This window comes from Nerophis ophidion, linkage group LG01 (genome assembly GCF_033978795.1).
Source record: "Nerophis ophidion isolate RoL-2023_Sa linkage group LG01, RoL_Noph_v1.0, whole genome shotgun sequence".
NCBI classification, from domain to species: Eukaryota; Metazoa; Chordata; class Actinopteri; order Syngnathiformes; family Syngnathidae; genus Nerophis; species Nerophis ophidion.
Window position 1 is genome coordinate 9,743,648 of NC_084611.1, and position 27,231 is coordinate 9,770,878.

Consider the following 27,231-nt stretch of genomic DNA (forward strand, 5'->3'; position numbering starts at 1 on the left):
ATACTTCGCGATATTGCCATATTTTTGCTGAAAGGATTTAGTGGAGAACATCCATGATAAAGTTTGCGACTTTTGGTTGCTAATAAAAAAGCCCTGCCTTTACCGGAAGTATGTGCGCGTGACGTCACGTATGTGCGCGTGACGTCACGAATTGCCGGGCTCCTCACATTGTTTACAAGGGGAGCCACCAGCAGTAAGAGCAATTCGGACCAAGAAAGCGACAATTTACCCATTAATTTGAGCGAGGATGAAAGATTTTTGAACCACCGGGCCGCAAAATATTTTTTTATAAAAAAAAAATATATATAAATTTTTTTTATTTTTATTTTTATTAAATCAGCATAAAAAACACGATATACACTTACAAATAATGCACCAACCACAAAAAACTCCCCTTTTCATGACAAAAACGCCCCTTTTTCATGACAAAAACGTCCCTTTTTCATGACAGAGAAGAAGAAAAAAAAAAAAGAAAAAAAAGGACCGGTCCGCGGATACAAAAAGGTTGGGGATCACTGAATTAGGATATAGGACTAGAAGAAGAAAAAAAAGCGATGGTTCCGGGCGGCAGCAGTGTGAGCGTAATTAGACACATTTACTAGGATAATTCTGGAAGATCCCTTATCTGCTTATTGTTTTAATAGTGTTTTAGTGAGATTTTGTGAGATTTGTGAATTACGATATTGATAGTGAAGAACTAGAAGAAAAACAAAAGCGACGGCTCCGGGCGGCAGCAGTGTGAGCGTTTCAGAGGATGTAATTAGACACATTTACTAGGATATTTCTGGAAGATCCCTTACCTGCTTATTGTTTTAATAGTGTTTTAGTGAGATTTTGTGAGATTTGTGGATTACGGTATTGATAGTGAAGGACTAGGAAGAAAAAAAAGCGAGGGCTCCGGGCGGCAGCAGTGTGAGCGTTTCAGATGATGTAATTAGACACATTTACTAGGATAATTCTGGAAGATCCTTTATCTGCGTATTGTTTTAATAGTGTTTTAGTGAGATTTTGTGAGATTTGTGAATTACGATATTGATAGTGAAGGACTAGAAGAAAAAAAAAAGCGACGGCTCCGGGCGGCATTAGTGTGAGTGTTTCAGATTATGTAATTAGACACATTTACTAGGATATTTCTGGAAGATCCCTTACCTGCTTATTGTTTTAATAGTGTTTTAGTGAGATTTTGTGAGATTTGTGAATTACGATATTGATAGTGAAGGACTAGGAAGAAAAAAAAAAGAGACGGCTCCGGGCGGCAGCAGTGTGAGCGTTTTAGATGATGTAATTAGACACATTTACTAGGATAATTCTGGAAGATCCCTTGTGAAAAGTGAATTATATTTATATAGCGCTTTTCTCTAGTGACTTAAAGCGCTTAACATAGTGAAACCCAATATCTAAGTTACATTTAAACCAGTGTGGGTGAGACTGGGAGCAGGTGGGTAAAGTGTCTTGCCAAAGGACACAGCGGCAGTGACTAGGATGGCGGAAGCGGGAATCGAACCTGCAACCCTCAAGTTGCTGATGCCGCCCCCCTATATTAATAGTGAAGGACGAGAAAGAAAAAAAAAGCGACGGCTCCGGGCGGCAGCAGTGTGAGCGTTTCAGATGATGTAATTAGACACATTTACTAGGATAATTCTGGAAGATCCCTTATCTGCTTATTGTTTTAATAGTGTTTTAGTGAGATTTTGTGAGATTTGTGAATTACGATATTGATAGTGAAGGACTAGAAGAAAAAAAAAAGCGACGGCTCCGGGCGGCAGCAGTGTGAGTGTTTCAGATTATGTAATTAGACACATTTACTAGGATATTTCTGGAAGATCCCTTACCTGCTTATTGTTTTAATAGTGTTTTAGTGAGATTTTGTGAGATTTGTGAATTACGATATTGATGGTGAAGGACTAGAAGAAGAAAAAAAGCGAGGGCTCCGGGCGGCAGCAGTGTGAGCGTTTCAGATGATGTAATTAGACACTTTTACTAGGATAATTCTGGAAGATCCCTTATCTGCTTATTGTTTTAATAGTGTTGTAGCGGTAAAGTCCTATACTATTACTGCTACTGGTTGCCGAATATAAACGAAGCTAGTTCAGACGTGTGCAGCCGGCTAATAATTGATGTCCAAAATTGTGTCCATGTTTAACAAAAATATTTAATATCATAAAGTCACATTTATACAACACACTTTGTACAAAAACGGAAAATACACGGGAGCAAACAAGTCAAAAACTGCTGCGCCTCTACTCAGCAACACCTGAGCAAGATCCTGACTCCTCCCTAAACAGCCAGGCACTTGGCCTTGGAGCCAAGCCCTTCAGTGATGTCATGAATTTGACGGACAGAAAAGTGTATTTGGCTCTAACAAGTGTTTTAGTGAGATTGTAAAGACATACCTCGAGGTCGGATGGCTGCGGTGAACAGGCAGTGTCTCAGAGGGAAGCCGAGGAGCCAAGCTCACAGCTGCCTTTTTCGACAGCTGTCGCAGGAGGACGAATAATCCACTGATGGCTCCGGTAAGATATATATATATATCACAATTTCCCCTTTCAAAAACATGCTGGTTGACGTAGAGAAAACATGTTCGCTTGACCGCTCTGTGTTTAAAAACAAAGAAACACCGGCTGTGTCTCGGTGCTAAAGGCAGCTGCGATCCACCGCTTTCCACCAACAGCGTTCTTCTTTGACGTCTCCATTATTAAATGAACAAATTACAAAAGATTCAGCAACACAGATGTCCAGAATACTGTGTAATTATGCGGTTAAAGCAGACAACTTTTAGCTGTGTGTGTGTGCAGCGCTCATATTTCCTGACATTCCGCCACGTTTTCAACAAGAAACTCGCAGGAAATTTAAAATTGCAACCAGTAATTATAATCTGCAAATTGAATGTCGGCGCTGTCTAGAGCTTGGCAGCGTAACCGTGTAATACTCTTCCATATCAGTAGGTGGCAGCAGGTAGATAATCGCTTCGTAAACGTCGTATCTAATGCGTAAACCAAAAATAAACAAAAGGCGAGTGTCCCTAAAAAAAGGCCTTGAAGCTTTCGGGATGGCTATGGAAAACGAAACTAAAACCGAACTGGCTACAAAGTAAACAAAAACAGAATGCTGGACGACAGCAAAGACTTACAGCGTGTGGAGCAGACAGCGTCCACAAAGTAGATCTGTAAATGGCATGGCAATCAACAATTTTCACGCAAAGGAAGACATGAAACTGCCACAGGACGTGACACTTAACTTTGAGACAAGAGCTGTAGTGACGCATGCTTGGTTATGGTTTGAATTCATATCCGACAATTGCAACCATGACTTTTTACCGTCAATATCAACTACCAAGTTTACATTTTTAATATGTGCCTCCGCATTTTTCAATGAACAAAACTGTGCTTTTCCTCCAAAAAGGTTGAAAAACACTGACCTAGAATATACAGTAATATAAACCAAATTGTCTTTGTGCTTTTTAGCAGTTTTCTTTTTGTCAGTCTTGCTCGTGCTCCACCATTAACCATCCCTCTCTCTCCTTCCCTTTAACAGAGCGACAAGTGATTAGATAAGAACGCCCAGGTGGGCGATCTACGCACCTGTCGCTGATGTCGAAGTCGGTCCTGGCACACACCGCTTTGTTGCAGGACCGCAGGCCACGCCACCCCTCCACATCGTGATTTATACTGTCTGAATAAATTATGTTATCATGTTCATCAGTCAACTCATTTTCAATCTATCTTGATTAAAAAAAAAAAAAAAATCAAATTACAGGATGTTATTCATGTAGTTTGCTCATTTTCCTCGACTGGTGCATATGTAGCATAATCTAGAAAGATACAAATAATTGCTACTGCGACATCTAGTGGACGCATTTAGAACAGCAGTTTTTTCATTCAAAAATTTCAGCTCATTTTTATACTTCGCAAACTCATCCCGCGGGCCGGATAAAACCGGTTTGCGGGCCTGATCCGACCTGCGGGCCGTACGTTTGACACCCCTGCTTTAAAAATAATATGACTTTTTTTTTTTATACACACGAGCGGCCCAAAAAAATTATGAACTAATTTTATCATATTTTGAATTAACATGGAATATTTTCCCCCCAAAAAAATAATTTTATAATGACTTATTGAACCTGCGATGAGGTGGCGACTTGTCCAGGGTGTACCCCGCCTTCCGCCCGATTGTAGCTCAGATAGGCGCCAGCGCCCCCCGCCACCCCAAAAGGGAATAAGCGGTAGAAAATGGATGGATGGATGGACTTATTGAACCGATGTGGTCTTGCCACCTCTCTCACTGCCGCGTGATGCGTTGAAGGCCGTAGGAAATATTAGCATCATTCGCACTGTAACAATAAAAACACGGACGTCCAAAGTGCAGCCCAAAAAAATGTAATTAAAATGAATGAAATAATAAAATAAGTCATTATATTTTGAATTAATATGGAATAAATAAATAAAAATGAATTGAATAGTGTGTGAATGTTGTCTGTATATCTGTGTTGGGCCTGCGATGTGGTGGCGACTTGTCCTGGGTGTACCCCGCCTTCCGCCCGATTGTAGCTGAGATAGGCGCCAGTGCCACCCGCGACAACAAAGGGAATAAGCGGTAGGAAATGGATGGATGAACTGATATGCTCTTGCCACCGGAGTGCCTCTCCAACGGCCATGTGATGCGTTGAGGGCCGTAGGAAATATCACCATTCTTCGCACTGTAACAATAATAATACACTCTTTTTTTACACATGGACGTCCAAAGTGCGGCCCCAAAAAAATTATGAAATAATAAAAAGTGTCATCATATTTTGAATTAATATACAATATTTATTGAATGACTTATTTAAACTGATATGCTCTTGCCACCTCTCCCACGGCCACGTGATGCCTTGAGGGCTGTAGGAAATAGCAGCATCCTTCGCACTTTAACAATAATAATACGACCTTTTTTGCACACGGACGTCCAAAGTGCGGCCAAATGTATGAAATGATAAAATATGTGATCATTTTTTCAATTATTATATAATATTTTCAAATAAAAATGAATTGAAAAAACGACTTATTGAACTGATATGCTCTTGCCACCTCTCCCACGGCCGCATGATGCGTTGAAGGCTGTAGGAAATATCAGTATCTCTCGCACTTTAACAATAATAATACGACCTTTTTTTGCACACGGACGTCCAAAGTGCGGCCAAATGTATGAAATGATAAAATATGTGATCATTTTTTAAATTAATATAGAATATTTTCAAATAAAAATGAATTGAAAAAACGACTTATTGAACTGATATGCTCTTGCCACCTCTTCCACGGCCGCATGATGCGTTGAAGGCTGTAGGAAATATCAGCATCCTTCGCACTTTAACAATAATGTGACCTTTTTTTACACACGGACGTCCAAAGTGCGGCCAAAAGAATGTTTGAAATGATCAAATATGTGATCATTTTTTAAATTAATATAGAATATTTTCAAATAAAAATGAATCGAATGACTTATTGATCTGATATGCTCTTGCCACCTCTCCCACGGCCGCGTGATGCGTTGAGGGCTGTAGGACATATCAGCATCCTTCACACTTTAACAATAATAATACGACCTTTTTTACACACGGACGTCCAAAGTGCGGTCAAATCTATTAAATAATGAAATACGTTATTGTACTTTTAATTAATATATATATTTTTCGAATACAAATTAATTGAACATATAGAGTTATTGAATTGATATGCCGCGTGACGCGTTGAGGGCTGTAGGAAATAACATTATCCGTCACACTTTAACAATAATATGACTGTTTTTTCATACACCGGCCGCCCAAAAAATTATTAAATAATAAAATATATTAACATATTTTTAATTAATAAATAATACTGTCAAACAAAAATGAACTGAATATTGAATTATTGAACTGATATGCTCTTGATTCTTCTCCCACGGCCGCGTGATGCGTTGAGGGCTGTAGGAAATATTAGCATTCTTCGGACTTTAACAATAATAATACGACCTTTTTTACACACGGACATCCAAAGTGCGGTCAAATGTATGAAATGATGAAATATGTTATCGTATTTTGAATTAATATCGAATATTTTCAAATAAAAATGAATTGAATATTGAGTTATTGAACTGACATGCTCTTGCCACCTCTCCCACGGCCACGTGATGCGTTGAGGGCTGTAGGAAATAACAGCATCCTTCACACTTTAACGATAATATGACTTTTTTTTACACACGGGCGGCCCAAAAAATATGAAACAACATATTTTGAATTAATATAGGATATATATTTTTAATAAAAATGAATTGAATAATGACTTATTGAACTGATATGCTCTTGCCACCTCTCCCACGGCTGCGTGATGCGTTTAGGGCTGTAGGAAATATCAGCATCCTTCGCACTTTAACAATAATAATACGACCTTTTTTACACACGGACGTACAAAGTGCGGTCAAATGTATGAAATAATGAAATATGTTATTGTATTTTTAATTAATATATATTTTTTCGAGTACAAATGAATTGAATATTGAGTTATTGAATTGATATGCCGCGTGATGCGTTGAGGGCTGTAGGAAATAACATTATCCGTCACACTTTAACAATAATATGACCGTTTTTTCATACACCGGCCGCTCCAAAAATTATTAAATAATAGAATATATTAACCTATTTTGAATTAATAAATAATATTGTCAAACAAAAATTAATTGAATATTGAATTATTGAACTGATATGCTCTTGATTCTTCTCCCACGGCCGCGTGATGCGTTGAGGGCTGTAGGAAATATTAGCATTCTTCGGACTTTAACAATAATAATACGACCTTTTTTACACACGGACGTCCAAAGTGCGGTCAAATGTATGAAATGATGAAATATGTTATCGTATTTTGAATTAATATCGAATATTTTCAAATAAAAATGAATTGAATATTGAGTTATTGAACTGATATGCTCTTGCCACCTCTCCCACGGCCACGTGATGCGTTGAGGGCTGTAGGAAATAACAGCATCCTTCACACTTTAACGATAATATGACTTTTTTTTACACACGGGCGGCCCAAAAAATATGAAACAACATATTTTGAATTAATATAGGATATATATTTTTAATAAAAATGAATTGAATAATGACTTATTGAACTGATATGCTCTTGCCACCTCTCCCACGGCTGCGTGATGCGTTTAGGGCTGTAGGAAATATCAGCATCCTTCGCACTTTAACAATAATAATACGACCTTTTTTACACACGGACGTCCAAAGTGCGGTCAAATGTATGAAATATTGAAATATGTTATTGTATTTTTAATTAATATATATTTTTTTCGAATAAAAATGAATTGAATATAGAGTTATTGAATTGATATGCCGCGTGATGCGTTGAGGGCTGTAGGAAATAACAATATCCTTCACACTTTAACAATAATATGACCGTTTTTTCATACACCGGCCGCTCCAAAAATTATTAAATAATAGAATATATTAACATATTTTGAATTAATAAATAATATTGTCAAACAAAAATGAATTGAATATTGAATTATTGAACTGATATGCTCTTGATTCTTCTCCCATGGCAGTGTGATGCATTGAGGGCTGTAGGAAATATCAGCATTCTTCGTACTTTAACAATAATAATACAACCTTTTTTAGACACGGACGTCCAAAGTGCGGTCAAATGTATGAAATAATGAAATATTTTATCGTATTTTGAATTAATATATAATATTCAAAAATAAAAATGAATAGAATATTGAGTTATTGAACTGATATGCTCTTGCCACCTCTCCCACGGCCGCGTGATGCGTTGAAGGCTGTAGGAAATATCAGCATCCTTCGCACTTTAACAATAATATGACCTTTTTACACACGAACGTCCAAAGTGCGGCCAAAAAATGTAATAAAATACTAAATTTCATACATTTTGATTACATAAAGGAGTGCCTTTAGGTACACTCGGTGGAAATTAATTGCATATCAGTTCAATAAGTCATTATTCAATACATTTTTGTTTGAAAATCTTATTATTATTCTTCAATTAAAACATATACGCTCTTGCCAGTGTATGAGAGTCAAATATGGTTATGGATTCCAATAAAGTAAATATTTGAGGCATTGAAATAATCTCCTTAAATCACATCAGCGGGGATTTATCCATCAAAATACATATAAACATAGAATGCATTGAGCACATAATTGACTGGTAGCTGTATGCAAGTGGAAAAGACTTATCCTCTTGGTACTTTTCCAGACACTACAGCAAAAATAAAAAAATAAAAAGACCTAGAAGCGATGCCGATAATGAGGAAGAAGTGGATGAACAAAAATACACAAAGCAGAAGAGAAAATAAGGGTGGAGTGGGAGAAGGGAATAAAAGAGAGGTTGGATTTTTGCTGAAAATTGGGAGCTCAGAGTTTTTTGTTTTGTTTTTTTCTCTTATAATATCTGTAAGCTGGTGCATTACTAAGAATGTTATTATGAAGCAAGTTGAGTAGTTGGTAGTTATAACTATCCTGAATTGATTAGTTAATTATTATCCAACAAGCAGTTGCGGTCGTCGCTCGGGTTCCATGGACCACTCAGGAAGGACATTACTTTGAGCGGGTTTGACTTCTTTATTTATTTCAAATAAAGCTTTTTCTTCAGTTCGGCTCGCTTTTCAGCTGCTCCTTTCCACTGCTCGCTCTCGGTCCGCTTTTCAGCCGCCGTCGTCGTCGTTTTGTCTGCTTGTTGCTTCCGCTCCTCGGTCGCTGCTGCGGGCTCTCCTCCTCCTTCTGCCCCGATCTCTCCTCCTTCTCCCCTTTTATACATCGTGAAGAGATCATTCAATTGTGTACTATTGCGCGAGCCACACACCGTCGCTCCCGTCACGCCCCGCCTCTCCGCTCGGCCGCATTCTCCGCCTCCTTGCCGCCATCTTGGGCCAGGCTCCAGCGTGCCCTGCCGCTCCGTCGGACCGTTGGCTCCGCCTCTCCACACAGCAGTGTACGGGTTATGTTTAATTTCTGCATTCTTTACACATGCAAACGGTCGCCCAAAAAATGTGCATTTTATTAAAAACGAAACAAAAATAATATTATCGCCATCTTTCCTGGATAAAAATAGCTAGAATCTCTCGGTTCTCTTTTACCTTAGCATTGTGGACACCGATGTTAAGTCGCCGCTGTTCATCCAAAGCCAAGTCTATCCTCGTCATCCCAAACAGTTTTTAGCGCAATCTAGCTCTGAATATGAGCGGCCGACCGCTCATATTTGGTGAGGCTTCTTTGCAAATTGTTTAGGTCACAAAATCCCATTTGAGTCCACACAGTTCCACAGGTTGAAAAAAGAAAGCAAGGAAAGCAGAAAAGGCGGTTTCTTGCATGTGGAGAGGCGGAGCAGACGGGCCGACGGCGGGGCAGGACACGCTGTAGCTCTGCTCAAAATGGCGGCAATGAGGCGGAGAATGCGGCGCCGCTGCAATCCAAATCAGATGCGTGGCTCACACACTGGCTCACAATGTACGTATCTCCTCGCAGAGTATAAAAGGGGAGAAGGAGGAAAGATAAAGGAAGGAGGTGGAGTGTCCGCAGCAGTTGCAGCGCAGGAGCGATCAAAGAGAGACAGAGAACAGCACACGAGAGACGACGACGCGGCCGGCTGAAAGAGCGACCGAGGAGCGAGCAGCGGAGAGGAGCTGAAAGAGCGATCCGAGCTGCCGGAAAAACTTAATTGAAAAACAAAGAGTCAAACTTGTGCTGAAAAGCGATGTCCTTCCTGGGTGGTCCACGCAACCCAAACAACGAAAGCAAGCAACCGTCACAATCCACAAAGCCAGTCTTTTCACGTATACCACTGCGTTTGGAAAAAACGAGTAACTTTCCGTCCTATTGATTGAAACAAACCATTCAGCTCCGGCGTTGGTGTTCCTTTAGTAATTATCTCCTGCTCCGCTTGAAAGTCCACTTTAGAAAACTGTTTGAGTGCGGAAATGTAGTCATCCATGTTGAAAGTCGGGGTGCAACGAGACGGAAAAAAAAAGTTGCAGCGGCACTTGCCCCGCTTACGCCACCGTATGTCTCTTAACGCAACTTAACGCCAAAAAAACGGAAATGCTGATTATCGGTCCTGCTAGACACCGACCTCTATTTAATAATACAACTTTAAGATTTGACAACCAAATAATAAAACAAGGTGACTCGGTAAAGAATCTGGGTATTATCTTCGACCCAACTCTCTCCTTTGAGTCACACATTAAAAGCGTTACTAAAACGGCCTTCTTTCATCTCCGTACTATCGCTAAAATTCGCTCCATTCTGTCCACTAAAGACGCTGAGATCATTATCCATGCGTTTGTTACGTCTCGCCTCGATTACTGTAACGTATTATTTTCGGGTCTCCCCATGTCTAGCATTAAAAGATTACAGTTGGTACAAAATGCGGCTGCTAGACTTTTGACAAGAACAAGAAAGTTTGATCACATTACGCCTGTACTGTATATACCTTTATATACATATATACATACATATATACCTGTACTGGCTCACCTGCACTGGCTTCCTGTGCACTTAAGATGTGACTTTAAGGTTTTACTACTTACGTATAAAATACTACACGGTCTAGCTCCATCCTATCTTGCCGATTGTATTGTACCATATGTCCCGGCAAGAAATCTGCGTTCAAAAGACTCCGGCTTATTAGTGATTTCTAGAGCCCAAAAAAAGTCTGCGGGCTATAGAGCGTTTTCCGTTCGGGCTCCAGTACTCTGGAATGCCCTCCCGGTAACAGTTCGAGATGCTACCTCAGTAGAAGCACTTAAAACTCATCTGTATACTCTAGCCTTTAAATAGACCTCCTTTTTAGACCAGTTGATCTGCCGCTTCTTTTCTTTTTCCTCCTATGTCCCCCCCCTCCCTTGTGGAGGGGGTCCGGTCCGATGACCATGGATGAAGTAAATAAATGGGTTGTACTTGTATAGCGCTTTTCTACCTTCAAGGTACTCAAAGCGCTTTGACACTACTTCCACATTTACCCATTCACACACACATTCACACACTGATGGAGGGAGCTGCCATGCAAGGCGCCAACCAGCAACCATCAGGAGCAAGGGTGAAGTGTCTTGCTCAGGACACAACGGACGTGACGAGGTTGGTTCTAGGTGGGATTTGAACCAGTGACCCTCGGGTTGCGCACGGAAACTCTCCCACTGCGCCACGCCGTCCCTACTGGCTGTCCAGAGTCGAGACCCAGGATGGACCGCTCGTCGGGACCCAGGATGGACCGCTCGCCTGTATCGGTTGGGGACATCTCTACGCTGCTGATCCGCCTCCGCTTGAGATGGTCTCCTGTGGACGGGACTCTCGCTGCTGTCTTGGATCCGCTTTGAACTGAACTCTCGCGGCTGTGTTGGAGCCACTATGGATCGAACTTTCACAGTATCATGTTAGACCCGCTCGACATCCATTGCTTTCGGTCCCCTAGAGGGGGTTGCCCACATCTGAGGTCCTCTCCAAGGTTTCTCATAGTCAGCATTGTCACTGGCGTCCCACTGGATGTGAATTCTTCCTGCCCACTGGGTGTGAGTTTTCCTTGCCCTTTTGTGGGTTCTTCCGAGGATGTTGTAGTCGTAATGATTTGTGCAGTCCTTTGAGACATTTGTGATTTGGGGCTATATAAATAAACATTGATTGATTGATTGATTGATGATGAGCACCCCTATCGTGAGACACGAGAACTGTTTGCCTCACCTCAGACTTTTTTCTCTGCCGTATTGAACGCTCAGCAACACACCAGACAAGAACGCGCTCCGGCCGCGCGGCAGACGGGGAAGTTTACGAGGGATTGCGAAAATTCTGCGATTTTAAAGAAAAAAATATCAAAATTGGTGAAGCTAAATGGAAATAAAAAAATTACACTTCCTGAAACCTCGTGACGTCACACGTACACGTCATCATTACACGACGTTTCCAAGACGAAACTCCCGGGGAAATTTAAAATTGTAATTTATCAAACTAAAAAAGCCGTATTGGCATGTGTTGCAATGTTAATATTTCATCAGGATGGACCGCTCGCCTGTATCGGTTGGGGACATCTCTACGCTGCTGATCCGCTTGAGATGGTTTCCTGTGGACGGGACTCTCACTGCTGTGTTGGAGCCACTATGGATTGAACTTTCACAGTATCATGTTAGACCCGCTCGACATCCATTGCTTTCGGTCCCCTAGAGGGGGGGGGGGGGTTGCCCACATCTGAGGTCCTCTCCAAGGTTTCTCATAGTCAGCATTGTCACTGGCGTCCCACTGGATGTGAATTCTCCCTGCCCACTGGGTGTGAGTTTTCCTTGCCCTTTTGTGGGTTCTTCCGAGGATGTTGTAGTCGTAATGATTTGTGCAGTCCTTTGAGACATTTGTGATTTGGGACTATATAAATAAACATTGATTGATGATTGATCATTGATATATAAAATATCAGACTGCGTGGTCGGTAGTAGTGGCTTTCAGTAGGACTTTAAATCCTACTGAATAGCTCTTAATCTTCTTCCCTTTATGCGATTTCAAATTAGCGGTATTGAAATCAGCCTCCTCCATTTTGAAAATGACGACAGGGGAAGTGTCACTGGTGACGTCACGAGTTCGACTAAGCATGCGCTAATTATTTTGGGAAGCGAGTTTGACCCGGCAGTAATTCAAGGCAGGCACATACTATATGCCCTGCGGCAATTCAAGGAAATACGGTATATCATCTTTTCTATCTTTTTTTTTTAAATTTTACTATTTATATTACCAAATTGTGTATGCACCTTAGGGGATCTGCTCCAATTTCGTTGTTCTTTGAACCTGTTCACTGCAATCATGACAATAAAACTCTATTCTATTCATTTCATAACATGGTCACTACTGCCTACTTTGTCTTGTTATATTCTTATTTTACTGTTATATTGTTATTCCCATTGTTTTTATTCTTTTTGTAATATTTCTCTATTTTGTTTCCTTTTAAACCCCCATTATTTACTTTTTACTTTTTTCTTTAAATTGATCTCAACTCTGTACACTGCTGCTGGAATTTTAATTTTCCTGAAGGAACTCTCCTGAAGGAATCAATAAAGTACTATCTATCTATCTATCTATCTATCTATCTATTTATCTATCAATACATCTATCCATCTATCCATCCATCCATCCATCCATCTATCTATCTATCTATCTATCTATCTATCCATCTATCTATCTATCTATCTATCTATCTATCTATCTATCTATCTATCTATCTATCTATCTATCTATCTATCTATCTATCTATCTATCTATCTATCTATCTATCTATCTATCTATCTATCTATCTATTCTAAATGAATTGCACAGAGTGGAGCGGATCACCACTCCAAGATGGCGTCCCCGCGTCTTGTCAGCGCCAGTGCGCAGTCGCGCGCGATGCCGCGTCTACTTAGAAGATGTTTACGCTTCTGCACACGCAAGCTCGGTTTTACCTTTGCGACCTCATTATTCTATTGGTTAAGTTTTATATTCATAAATGTAAGTTTCTCAATACCCGATCTGTCTTTAATTGTGCCTTTAAAAAAGATGTGGAACTTTACTTTAAAACGCTTTCTACCTCTAACAACAACAACAAAAAAGCTGTGAAAACGATGATGCTGTGTTCTAAATTTAAGTTATTTAATGAATCTGAATGAGCTTATGGCTTTGCACCTGGTTTATTATATATATATATATAATTTTTTTTTTATATTCTATTTTTGTTACTTTGAATGGTACAAATATATATACTATCAACATAATATCAACATAATACAGTCATCACAGGTTAATCATCATAGTATGTACATTGAATTATTTACATTATTTACAATCCAGGGGGTGGGATGAGGAGCTTTGGTTGATATCAGTACTTCAGTCATCAACAATTGCATCAACAGAGAAATGGACATTGAAAAAGTGTAGGTCTTATTTAGTAGGATATGTACAGCCAGCAGAGAACATAGTGAGTTCACATAGCATAAGAACAAGTAAATACATTTGATTATTTACATTAGGTTATTTATAATCCAGGGAAATGGGATGTGAATGGAGGAGGGTATTAGTAAAGGGTTGAAGTTGCCTGGATGTGTTGTTCTAGAGCGGTTTTGAAGGAATATATAGATTGTATTGTTTTTATAATGTTCTATACTGTTGTTGAACTATTTTGATTATTGTCTCTCTTCTGTTTGTTAATGTTGAAATGTATAAATAAACATTTACAGGCCTACTGAAATGAGATTTTCTTATTCAAACGGGGATAGCAGGTGCATTCTATGTGTCATACTTGATCATTTTTGCTGAAAGGATTTAGTAGAGAACATCCACGATAAAGTTTGCAACTTTCGGTGCTAAGAGAAAAGCCCTGCAGACGATGACGTCACATGTTTGATGGCTCCTCACATCCTCACATTGTTATTAATGGGAGCCTCCAACAAAAAGAGCTATTCGGACCGAGAAAACGACAATTTCCCCATTAATTTGAGCGAGGATGAAAGAGTCGTGTTTGAGGATATTGATAGCGACAGACTACAAAAAAAAAAAAAAAGTAAAAAAAAAAACGCAATTGCATTGGGACGGATTCCGATGTTTTTAGACACATTTACTAGGATAATTCTGGGAAATCCCTTATCTTTCTATTGTGTTGCTAGTATTTTAGTGAGTTAAATAGTACCTGATAGTCGGAGGTGTGTGTTGACGCCAGTGTCTCAGGGAAGTCGACGGCAACTCAGCTGATCTCCGGTAAAAAGCAACTTTTTACCACAATTTTCTCACCGAAACCTGCTGGTTGACATTCGGTCGGGATCCATGTTCGCTTGACCGCTGAAACATAGTAAAGTTTCACCTCTGGGAATTTTAAACAAGGAATCCCCGAGTGTTTGTGTGGCTAAAGACTAAAGCTTCCCAAGTCCATTTTTCTACATAGCTCGGTTGGTAGAGTGGCCGTGCCAGCAACTTGGGGGTTGCAGGTTCGATTCCCGCTTCCGCCATCCTAGCCACTGCCGTTGTGTCCTTGGGCAAGACACTTTACCCACCTGCTCCCAGTGCCACCTATACTGGTTTGAGTGTAACTTAGATATTGGGTTTCACTATGTAAAGAAAAGCGCTATATAAATATAATTCACTTCACACTACTGTGACTTCTCCATTATTAATTGGACAAATTGCAAAAGATTCAGCAACACAGATGTCCAAAAAAACTGTGTAATTATGCCGTTAAAGCAGACGACTTTTAGCTGTGTGTGTGCGCAGCGCTCATACTTCTTAAAAACCCGTGACGTCTTGCGTACACGTCATCATTACACAACGTTTCGAAGACGAAACTCCCGGGAAATTTAAAATTGTAATTTAGTAAACTAAAAAGGCCGTATTGGCATGTGTTGAAATTTTAATATTCCATCATTGATATATAAACAGACTGCGTGGTGGGTAGTAGTGGGTTTCAGTAGGCATTTATAAATTAAAAAAAAAAAAAAAAAAAAAGCTCGGTCTTATTTTGGAAATTCGAAACCGGATACAGGAAGTGTTTTCAGCCTGACTCGCGTCTCGTCCTTGACTGCCCCACGTGAGGAATTCCTTCCTTTACTACTGAAAATTAATCAATTTAATTACATTTTCGCGCTTCTGATAAACATTAATCGTCTAATTTCCCCGCCGCCTTCCGTTTGAGAGCCTTAAACCCGCCCTATACTCTGTTTCTAGCATGTCTCGTAGCTGCCGGTCAGCGTTGGCGCTGTTCCACAGGTGTGTGGCGGCGAGTCACGTGACCCCGTCTGCAGCTGTGGCCGCCAGGTGTGGTTTCGTTCCGAGTTCCACGCTGACGTCCAAGACCCGGACGGACTTTCTCCCGGGACTACAAGTGGCAGTGCGGCGCAGCCTGTGCAGCAAGGTTAGCCTCACAGGACACAACATTAGGGACACAAACAATCAATCAATCAATCAATGTTTACTTATATAGCCCTAAATCACTAGTGTCTCAAAGGGCTGCACAAACCACCACGACATCCTCGGTAGGCCCACATAAGGGCAAGGAAAACTCACACCCAGTGGGACATTGGTGACAATAATGACCCAGTGGGACGTCGGTGACAATGATGACTATGAGAACCTTGGAGAGGAGGAAAGCAATGGATGTCGAGCGGGTCTAACATGATACTGTGAAAGTTCAATCCATAATGGATACAACACAGTCGCGAGAGTCCAGTCCAAAGCGGATCCAACACAGCAGCGAGAGTCCCGTTCACAGCGGAGCCAGCAGGAAACCATCCCAAGCGTAGGCGGACCAGCAGCGCAGAGATGTCCCCAGCTGATACACAGGCGAGCAGTACATGGCCACCGGATCGGACCGGACCCCCTCCACACGGGAGAGGGGGACATAGAAGAAAAAGAAAAGAAACGGCAGATCAACTGGTCTAAAAAGGGAGTCTATTTAAAGGCTAGAGTATACAAATGAGTTTTAAGGTGAGACTTAAATGCTTCTACTGAGGTGGCATCGCGAACTGTTACCGGGAGGGCATTCCAGAGTACTGGAGCCCGAACGGAAAATGCTCTATAGCCCGCAGACTTTTTTTGGGCTTTGGGAATCACTAATAAGCCGGAGTCCTTTGAAGGCAGATTTCTTGCCGGGACATATGGTGCAATACAATCGGCAAGATAGGATGGAGCTAGACCGTGTAGTATTTTATACGTAAGTAGTAAAACCTTAAAGTCACATCTTAAGTGCACAGCATCCAACACAGCAATAGCATCCAACACCTCACAGCTCCATTTTAAAGTCTGCATAATGTCTAGCTGTGTTGGCGACTTGTCCAGGGTGTATCCTGCCTTCCGCCCGAATGTAGCTGAGATAGGCAGCAGCGACCCCAAAGGGAATTAGCGGTAGAAAATGGATGGTTAATGTAGGCCTTTTTGAAAGCAAGATCTACTTCTTGGGTACTGATTATTATGAAGGGCTACCAGTTTGATACACACTTAAATAAATTGCCAGAAATATCCAATTTGCTCAATTTACCTTTAACGCTATGTTATTAATAATCAATGATATTTGTGGAAACACTGATCATCTTAATGATTTCTCACAGTAAATATATATTTTTGATGTCATGTTTTAAATAGGTTAAAATCCAATCTGCACTTTTTTAGCTGTAAATATACTCCTCCCCTCTTAATCCACCCAAGTGTTTTCTTGGGTCATGAAATGATGACAATGGTGTGCCAGGGCATACATACATTTTATATTCAATGCTTAAGTCACTGGAGTATACATCAACTTCAGATCTATTCCTCATTTCACAATTTTTTATTTTTTAAAAATGTTTTTTTGTTGGTTTTCCGCTCTTTTTTGTCAAAGAAAACTATGTTTTTTTTATGGCAAACACACAAAATGTGCAAAATCTTCCACCCAAAATATTTTTCAAAGTGAAATATTTGATGTGACGTAATCAGGGTAGCAGGGGGTGTATATTCTAGCGACCCGGAAAAGTTAGTGCTGCAAGGGGTTCTGGGTATTTTTTCTGTTGTGTTTATGTTGTGTTACGGTGTGGATGTTCTCCCAAAATGTGTCCGTCATTCTTGTTTGGTGTGGGTTCACAGTGTGGCGCATATTTGTAACAGTTTTCCATCCATCCATCCATCTTCTTCCGCTTATCCGAGGTCGGGTCGCGGGGGCAACAGCCTACGCAGGGAAACCCAGACATCCCTCTCCCCAGCCACTTCGTCTAGCTCTTCCCGGGGGATCCCGAGGCGTTCCCAGGCCAGCCGGGAGACATAGTCTTCCCAACGTGTCCTGGGTCTTCCCCGTGGCCTCCTACCGGTTGGGCGTGCCCTAAACACCTCCCTAGGGAGGCGTTCGGGTGGCATCCTGACCAGATGCCCGAACCACCTCATCTGGCTCCTCTCGATGTGAAGGAGCAACGGCTTTACTTTGAGTTCCTCCCGGATGACAGAGCTTCTCACCCTATCTCTAAGGGAGAGCCCCGCCACACGGCGGAGGAAACTCATTTCGGCCGCTTGTACCCGTGATCTTATCCTTTCGGTCATGACCCAAAGCTCATGACCATAGTTGAGGATGGGAACGTAGATCGACCGTTAAATTGAGAGCTTTGCCTTCCGGCTCAGCTCCTTCTTCACCACAACGGATCGGTACAACGTCCGCATTACTGAAAACGCCGCACCGATCCGCCTGTCGATCTCACGATCCACTCTTCCCCCACTCGTGAACAAGACTCTTAGGTACTTGAACTCCTCCACTTGGGGCAGGGGCTCCCCCCCAACCCGGAGGTGGCATTCCACCCTTTTCCGGGCGAGAACCATGGACTCGGACTTGGAGGTTCTGATTCTCATTCCGGTCGCTTCACACTCGGCTGCGAACCGATCCATTGAGAGCTGAAGATCCCGGTCGGATGAAGCCATCAGGACCACATCATCTGCAAAAAGCAGAGACCTAATCCTGCGGTCACCAAACCGGAACCCCTCAACGCCTTGACTGCGCCTAGAAATTCTGTCTATAAAAGTTATGAACAGAATCGGTGACAAAGGACAGCCTTGGCGGAGTCCAACCCTCCCTGGAAATGTGTTCGACTTACTGCCGGCAATGCGGACCAAGCTCTGGCACTGATCGTACAGGGAGCGGACCTCCAAAATAAGACAGTCCGATACCCCATACTCTCTGAGCACTCCCCACAGGACTTCCCGAGGGACACGGTCGAATGCCTTCTCCAAGTCCACAAAGCACATGTAGACTGGTTGGGCAAACTCCCATGCACCCTCAAGAACCCTGCCGAGAGTGTTAAAGTTGTTTATACGGCCACCCTCAGTGTGACCTGTATGGCTGTTGACCATCAATCCCCTCCCTCAAAACTGTTGCTGCGTGCGCACACCTTCACAATTTGTTTTGTTTTTAACGCATCTTAACCCTGGACGTTCTTTGGAAATACACACAACCTTGACACAAAACGCCCGACATTTGAGGAATTTAAGGAACCCCGCCCGGACACCCCGGACAGTCCCGCAAAACAGGACATATAGTCATTCTAGTATAATGTGAGTCATAACTTTAAAAACCGGACGTGCATTTGTTTCAGGCACCTTTTGGGGAAGAAAAATATCCCCCCCTGCCAGCCTACCAGGCGGGGGAGCAGCCCGAGAAGAAGGATGTGTACATCGTCCAGGTCCAAGGTCTGCCGTGGACGTGCACGGCCGAGGACGTCGTGGGCTTCTTCTCAGGTGAGAGGTCCGGACTGCACACACACAGAGGGTATCGTTATCGTGACATTATCGACTCACGTGCTCCAGAGTGTCGGATCCGGGAAGGCGTGTCGGGCGTCCACATGACCGTGGACACCCAGGGCAGGCCGTCGGGACACGCCTTCGTGGAGCTGGAGAACGAGGAGGACGTGAAGAGAGCCTTGGAGAAGCACAGACAGTACCTCGGACCTCGCTACGTGGAAGGTTTGAATGCCGTTTCTACACTCGCATAGGCTGATTGTCCAATACACGGGTGTAAAGATCTGGCCCACATACACCTGGAAATATGTGTCATAAAGTACTTTATATTTTCACACTAAATGTAATAGATTTTTTACATTTGGACAGAAAAAATATCATACCTCATAGCATACCTTTTAAAACTTGAATAGTATCCAATATTGCAACAAATATTTGTCTAAATAATTACTTAAATATCTGCTTGACTTATGATTTTACAGCATATTTCCAGTGTTCTTTACAGCAGCGGTTCTCAAATGGGGGTACGTGAGATTTAAAGGGGAACATTATCACCAAACCTATGCAAGCGTCAATATATACCTTGATGTTGCAGAAAAAAGACCATGTATATTTTTTTTAACCGATTTCCGAACTCTAAATGGGTGAATTTTGGCAAATTAAACGCCTTTCTGTTTATCGGTCTTTTAGCGATGACGTCACCGAGGTAACACACCCGCCATATTCATTTTCACATTACAAACACCGGGTCTCAGCTCTGTTATTTTCCGTTTTTTCGACTATTTTTTGGAACCTTGGAGACATCATGCTTCGTCGGTGTGTTGTCGGAGGGTGTAACAACACTAACAGGGAGGGATTCAAGTTGCACCACCGGCAAGAAATCTTCCACCAGACCCCCATTGAATTTGCCAGTGTCTGCCGGCGATGCTAAGGCAGACATGGCACAGAGATGTATGGATAACCTGCAGATGCATTTGCAACAATTAAGTCAACGAAATCACAAAGGTGAGTTTTGTTGATGTTGTTTACTTATGTGCTAATCAGACATATTTAATCACGGCATGACTGCTAGCTAATCGATGATAACATCCATCCATCCATCCATCCATTTTCTACCGCTTATTCCCTTTCGGGGTGGCGGGGGGCGCTGGCGCCTATCTCAGCTACAATCGGGCGGAAGGCGGGGTACACCCTGGACAAGTCGCCACCTCATCGCAGGGCCAACACAGATAGACAGACAACATTCACACTCACATTCACACACTAGGGCCAATTTAGTGTTGCCAATCAACTTATCCCCAGGTGCATGTCTTTGGAACATGCTACGCTAATTGATGCTAACATGCTATTTACGCTAGCTGTATGTACATTTGAAACTAGATGCCCACATATAATGCGAAACAAACACTTACCAATCGACGGATTTAAGTTGCTCCAGTGTCACAAGATGCGAAAGTCCTGATCGTTTGGTCCGCCCATTTTACCGCCGATGCTAATAAGGCAGCCATGCTATGGGCCACTTCATTAGGTACACCCACGCTATGGCCGAATAGCGTCAATAGGTATTCGCTCAATAGGTTCGATTTCTTCTTCAATTTCGTTTTCGCTATCTGCCTCCATACTCCGACCATCTGTTTCAATACATGCGTAATCTGTTGAATCGTTTAAGCCGCTGAAATCCGAGTCTGAATCCGAGCTAATGTCGCTATGGTAACCGCCATGTTGTTTGTATTGGCAGCCCTGTATGTCGTCACAGGGAAATGGATAGTGGCATCGCAAATAGCGAAAGTCAAAAACTTTAAAGCTTTTTTTTTAGGGATATTCCGGGACTGGTAACACTTTGAAAAAAACTTCAAAAAATAAAACAAGCCACTGGGAACTAATTTTTATTGTTTTTAACCTTTTTGAAATTGTGATAATGTTCCCCTTTAAAAAAATATTCTTAAAATAGCAACAATTAAAAAGTCCTTTATAAATATATTTATTGAATAATACTTCAACAAAATATGAATGTAAGTTCATAAACTGTGAAAAGAAATGCAACAATGCAATATTCAGTGTTGACAGCTAGATTTTTTGTTCCATAAATATTGATGCTAAAGATTTCTTTTTTGTGAAGAAATGTGTAGAATTGAGTTCATGAATCCAGATGGATCTCTATTGCAATCCCCAAAGAGGGCACTTTAAGTTGATGATTACTTCTATGTGTAGAAATATTTATTTATAATTGAATCACTAGTTTATGTCATGATCCATGTCTTGGATCATGTCATATTCTGGTTTTGGTTCTGTTTTGTATATCGTCTTGTTATATGACTCCCTTAGTTCCTGGTGGCACTTCCTGTTTTGTTCCGTTTCCATAGTTACCCATTAGTGTCACCTGTCTCTTGTTTGTCGTCGCGCACCTGATTTGTGATTATCTCCTTATTTAAGACGGCCTTTGTTGGACATTCGTTTTCGGACTGTAGTTTACTACACGCTACAGGTGATGTCGCATTCCCGCATTGTGGTAACTATTCTTAGTGCTCGATTAGCTTCCATGCTATTTTGTTTGTCCTTTTCCCTAGTTCTCACGCTAGCGCTTTCTGTTCTCTCTAGCTTCCATGCTAGTTCAGTTTGTTTTATTTGTTAGTGCCCTCGTGCAAGTGTTTTGTTTCCTAGTCTGTTATTTAGTGTGTAAATAAATCATTATTCCTTACCTTCACGCTGTGTTCCATCTCCGCTGCACCCAATAGTGAACGCAACTTCACCACGATGCCAGCCAATCGTCAGTTTATTTTTCAACAAGTTTTTAGTTATTTTTAAAACCTTTTTTTCTAAATAGTTCAAGAAAGACCACTACAAATGAACAATATTTTGCACTGTTATACAATTTAATAAATCAGAAACTGATGACATAGTGGGCCCTGCGATGAGGTGGCGACTTGTCCAGGGTGTACGCCAGCTTCTGCCCGATTCAAAGGGAATAAGCGGTAGGAAATGGATGGATGGATGGATGGATGACATAGTGCTGTATTTTACTTATTTATCTATTTTTTTCAACCAAAAATGCTTTGCTCTGATTAGGGGGTACTTTAATTAAAAATTTTTTCACATTTTTAGCGTTAAAATTCTTTTGAGTGAGCTGCCAGGTTTCGACTGTAGAATTGTTGTTTACGGTGTATTGCTGTAAATGGAAAGACGGTACATTTGGTTTTACGGTAGAAAAACTGGCAGCTAAGGGTGTAAGCGGTAGAAAATGGATGGATGTATGGATCTCTTTTTTTCAACCAAAAATGCTTTGCTCTGATTAGGGGGTACTTAAATTTAAATAAATTCACCGGTTGGTACATCACTGAAAAAAGGTTGAGAACCACTGCTTTACAGCTTATTACTGTAAATTGAAAAAAAACTGCCATTTTTAGCGTTAAAATTCTGTTGAGTGAGCTGCCAGGTTTTGACTGTAGAATTGTTGTTGTTTACGGTGTATTGCTGTAAATGGAAAGACGGTACATTTGGTTTTACGGTAGAAAAACTGGCAGTTAAGTTGCCAGAACTTACTGCTTCGAATTGCATGCCGTTTAAATTTTAGTAGTATTAAGTTGAAATTAAAGTACCAATAATTGTCGCACACACACACTAGGTGTGGTGAAATGTCCTCTGCATTTGACCCGTCACCCTTGTTTGATTACGCTTGCACCTCCTGGTACCCCAGCACCTCCAAAACCCTCAAATCTAGACTCCAAACATCCCAGAATAAGCTAGTCCGGTTACTTTTAGACCTCCACCCCAGATCACAACTCAATCCAACCCACTTCTCCAAAGTGGGCTGGCTCAGGGTGGAGGACAGAGTAAAACAACTTGCACTGAGCCTAGTCTATAAAATCCGCTACACCTCCTTGATACCGAAGTACATGTCAAACTACTTCCTTAACGTAAATGACCGCCATAACCACAACACCAGGGGGAGCTCCACAAACCACGTTAAACCCAGATTCCGATCTAACAAAGGTCTTAACTCATTCTCTTTCTATGCCACATCAATGTGGAATGCACTCCCAACAGGTATTAAAGTAAGTGCATCTCTATATTCCTTCAAAACCTCCAGGCAACTTCAACACTTTACTAATACCCTCCTCCATTCACATCCCATCTCCCCGGATTATAAACAACTCAAATGTACTTCTAATGTATATACTTGTTCTTATGCTATGTGAACTCACTATGTTCTCTGCTGGCTGTACATATCCTACTAAATAAGACCTACACTGTTTCAATGTCCACATTTCTCTGTTGATGCAATTGTTGATGACTGAAGTACTGATATCAACCAAAGCTCCTCATCCCACCCCCCGGATTGTAAATAATTCAATGTACATACTATCAATCAATCAATCAATCAATGTTTACTTATATAGCCCTAAATCACTAGTGTCTCAAAGGGCTGCACAAACCACTACGACATCCTCGGTAGGCCCACATAAGGGCAAGGAAAACTCACACCCAGTGGGACGTCGGTGACAATGATGACTATGAGAACCTTGGAGAGGAGGAAAGAAATGGATGTCGAGCGGGTCCAACATGATACTGTGAAAGTTCAATCCATATCGGATCCAACACAGTCGCGAGAGTCCAGTCCAAAGCGGATCCAACACAGCAGCGAGAGTCCCGTTCACAGCGGAGCCAGCAGGAAACCATCCCAAGCGGATCAGCAGCGCAGAGATGTCCCCAGCCGATACACAGGCAAGCAGTACATGGCCACCGGATCGGACCGGACCCCCTCCACAAGGGAGAGTGGGACATGGAAGAAAAAGAAAAGAAACGGCAGATCAACTGGTCTAAAAAGGGAGTCTATTTAAAGGCTAGAGTATACAAATGAGTTTTAAGGTGAGACTTAAATGCTTCTACTGAGGTAGCATCTCGAACTGTTACCGGGAGGGCAGTCCAGAGTACTGGAGCCCGAACGGAAAACGCTCTATAGCCCGCAGACTTCTTTTGGGCTTTGGGAATCACTAATAAGCCGGAGTCCTTTGAAGGCAGATTTCTTGCCGGGACATATGGTACAATACAATCGGCAAGATAGGATGGAGCTAGACCGGAATACTAGGATGATTAACTTGTGTGATGACTGTATTATGTTGATAGTATATATATGTACCATGAATTGATTAACGTGGACCCCGACTTAAACAAGTTGAAAAACGTATTCGGGTGTTACCATTTAGTGGTCAATTGTACGGAATATGTACTGAACTGTGCAATCTACTAATAAAAGTATCAATCAATCAATCAAAAAAAACAAACCCTGTGAGGTGAGGGGAGCAGTGGCCGCGCCCGGGAATCATTTTTGTGATTCAACCCCCAATTCCAACCCTTGATGCTGAGTGCCAAGCAGAAAGGCAATGGCTCCCATTTTTATAGTCTTTGGTATGACTCGATCGTCTTTGACTCTCTTAGTACTGTATTTTACGAACTATAAGGCGCCCTTAAAATCCTTTCATTTTCTCAAAACTCAACAGTGCACGTAATGTACGGAATGATTTCGGTTGTGCTTATCGACCTTTGAACTCACGACCTACCGATCTCAGGGCGGACACTCTAACCACAAGACCACTGAGTAGGTATCCACTATTGCAACAATTATCACCGTATATTCTCCATCAATCCATCCATCCATTTTCTTCCGCTTATCCGAGGTCATACACAAGGCAGACTCAAAGTGCCTTACAGACAACAAAAGGAAATGAAATAAAATAAAAGCCAAATTAAAATGCAGACAATAAAAATAAAAACATTGCGGACGTTAAAAGATTTAGCTGAAAGCTAAGGTGAACATCAAAGTTTTCAGTTTACTTTTACAAGTAGTCAGAGTTGGGGAAAGTCTGACACCTTCAGGAATTTTAATTCCAGCTATTTGTTGCATAGTGACTGAATGATGCTCTCTTGATTGGGAACCGCTAACAGATTGGTCTCAGAAGATCTAAGTGATCTAGAGGGCTTATATAGTGGGAGCATATCAGTGATGTGCTTCGGCCCGAGACCATGTAGTGATTTATATGTGAGCAGGAGGATTTTGAAATCGATTCTCTGATGTACAGGGAGCCAATGTAAGGATTTCAGAATCGGTGTAATGTGCTCACATTTTTTGGTCTTTGTTAGACCAAAAATCACACTGAGGATCACACTCCTCAGCCTTCCCGGTAAGGTTTATTCAGGTGTACTGGAGAGGAGGCTTCGCCGGATAGTCCAACCTCGGATTCAGGAGGAACAGTGTGGTTTTCGTCCTGGTCGTGGAACTGTGGACCAGCTCTATACTCTCGGCAGGGTTCTTGAGGGTGCATGGGAGTTTGCCCAACCAGTCTACATGTGCTTTGTGGACTTGGAGAAGGCATTCGACCGTGTCCCTCGGGAAGTCCTGTGGGGAGTGCTCAGAGAGTATGGGGTATCGGACTGTCTTATTGTGGCGGTCCGTTTCCTGTACGATCAGTGTCAGAGCTTGGTCCGCATTGCTGGCAGTAAGTCGGACACATTTCCAGTGAGGGTTGGACTCCGCCAAGGCTGTCCTTTGTCACCGATTCTGTTCATAACTTTTATGGACAGAATTTCTAGGCGCAGTCAAGGCGTTGAGGGGTTCCGGTTTGGTGGCCACGGGATTAGGTCTCTGCTTTTTGCAGATGATGTAGTCCTGATGGCTTCATCTGGCCGGGATCTTCAGCTCTCACTGGATCGGTTCGCAGCCGAGTGTGAAGCGACCGGAATGAGAATCAGCACCTCCAAGTCCGAGTCCATGGTTCTCGCCCGGAAAAGGGTGGAGTGCCATCTCCGGGTTGGGGAGGAGACCCTGCCCCAAGTGGAGGAGTTCAAGTACCTAGGAGTCTTGTTCACGAGTGGGGGAAGAGTGGATCGTGAGATCGACAGGCGGATCGGTGCAGCGTCTTCAGTAATGCGGACGTTGTATCGATCCGTTGTGGTGAAGCTGAGCCGGAAGGCAAAGCTCTCAATTTACCGGTCGATCTACGTTCCCATCCTCACCTATGGTCATGAGCTTTGGGTCATGACCGAAAGGATAAGATCACGGGTACAAGCGGCCGAAATGAGTTTCCTCCGCCGGGTGGCGGGGCTCTCCCTTAGAGATAGGGTGAGAAGCTCTGCCATCCGGGAGGAACTCAAAGTAAAGCCGCTGCTCCTTCACATCGAGAGGAGCCAGATGAAGTGGTTCGGGCATCTGGTCAGGATGCCACCCGAACGCCTCCATTTGGGATGTGTTTAGGGCACGTCCAGCTGGTAGGAGGCCACGGGGAAGACCCAGGACACGTTGGGAAGACTATGTCTCCCGGCTGGCCTGGGAACGCCTCGGGATCCCCCGGGAAGAGCTAGACGAAGTGGCTGGAGATAGGGAAGTCTGGGCTTCCCTGCTTAGGCTGCTGCCCCCGCGACCCGACCTCGGATAAGCGGAAGATGATGGATGGATGGATGGATAGACCTCTAGCAGCGGCGTTCTGAACAAGCTGTAGCTGCCTGACAGTTTTTTTTTTGGGGAAGACCTGCAAGGAGACCATTACAATAGTCTCGCCTACTGGTAATAAAGACATGTACAGGTTTTTCTAAGTCTTGTGTGCTGACATGAGCCCTCTAAGTCTTGTTACATTTTTTGTAAACAGGGAAACCCAGACTTCCCTCTCCCCAGCCACTTGGTCCAGCTCCTCCCGGGGGATTCCGAGACGTTCCCAGGCCAGCCGGGAGACATAGTCTACCCCTCGGCCTCCTGCCGGTCGGACGTGCCCTAAACACCTCCCTAGGGAGGCGTTCGGGTGGCATCCTGACCAGATGCCCGAACCACCTCATCTAGCTTATCCCCATGTGGAGGAGCAGCGGCTTTACTTTGAGCTCCTCCCGGATGACAGAGCTTCTCAGCCTATCTCTAAGGGCGGAAGAAACTAATTTGGGCCGCTTGTACCCGTGATCTTGTCCTTTCGGTCATGACCCAAAGCTCACGACCATAGGTGAGGATGGGAACGTAGATCGACCAA

General features: G+C 42.5%; 1 protein-coding gene across 2 annotated transcripts in view; it reads left to right on the forward strand.

Annotated features, from left to right (window-relative positions):
- The first annotated feature begins 15,455 nt into the window (after positions 1 to 15,455).
- Positions 15,456 to 27,231, forward strand: part of grsf1 (G-rich RNA sequence binding factor 1) — a 36,069-nt gene continuing 24,293 nt past the window's right edge. The window contains exons 1-4 of one of the 2 annotated variants that reach the window (XM_061895872.1): positions 15,456 to 15,563; positions 15,701 to 15,887; positions 19,081 to 19,222; positions 19,292 to 19,447. In XM_061895872.1, the coding sequence (XP_061751856.1) occupies positions 15,702 to 15,887; positions 19,081 to 19,222; positions 19,292 to 19,447 (484 nt within the window). In that variant the 5' untranslated portion in view covers positions 15,456 to 15,563; position 15,701. Of the gene's footprint in view, positions 15,888 to 19,080; positions 19,223 to 19,291; positions 19,448 to 27,231 lie in introns of both variants that reach the window. The other variant, XM_061895881.1, reaches the window with a different exon arrangement.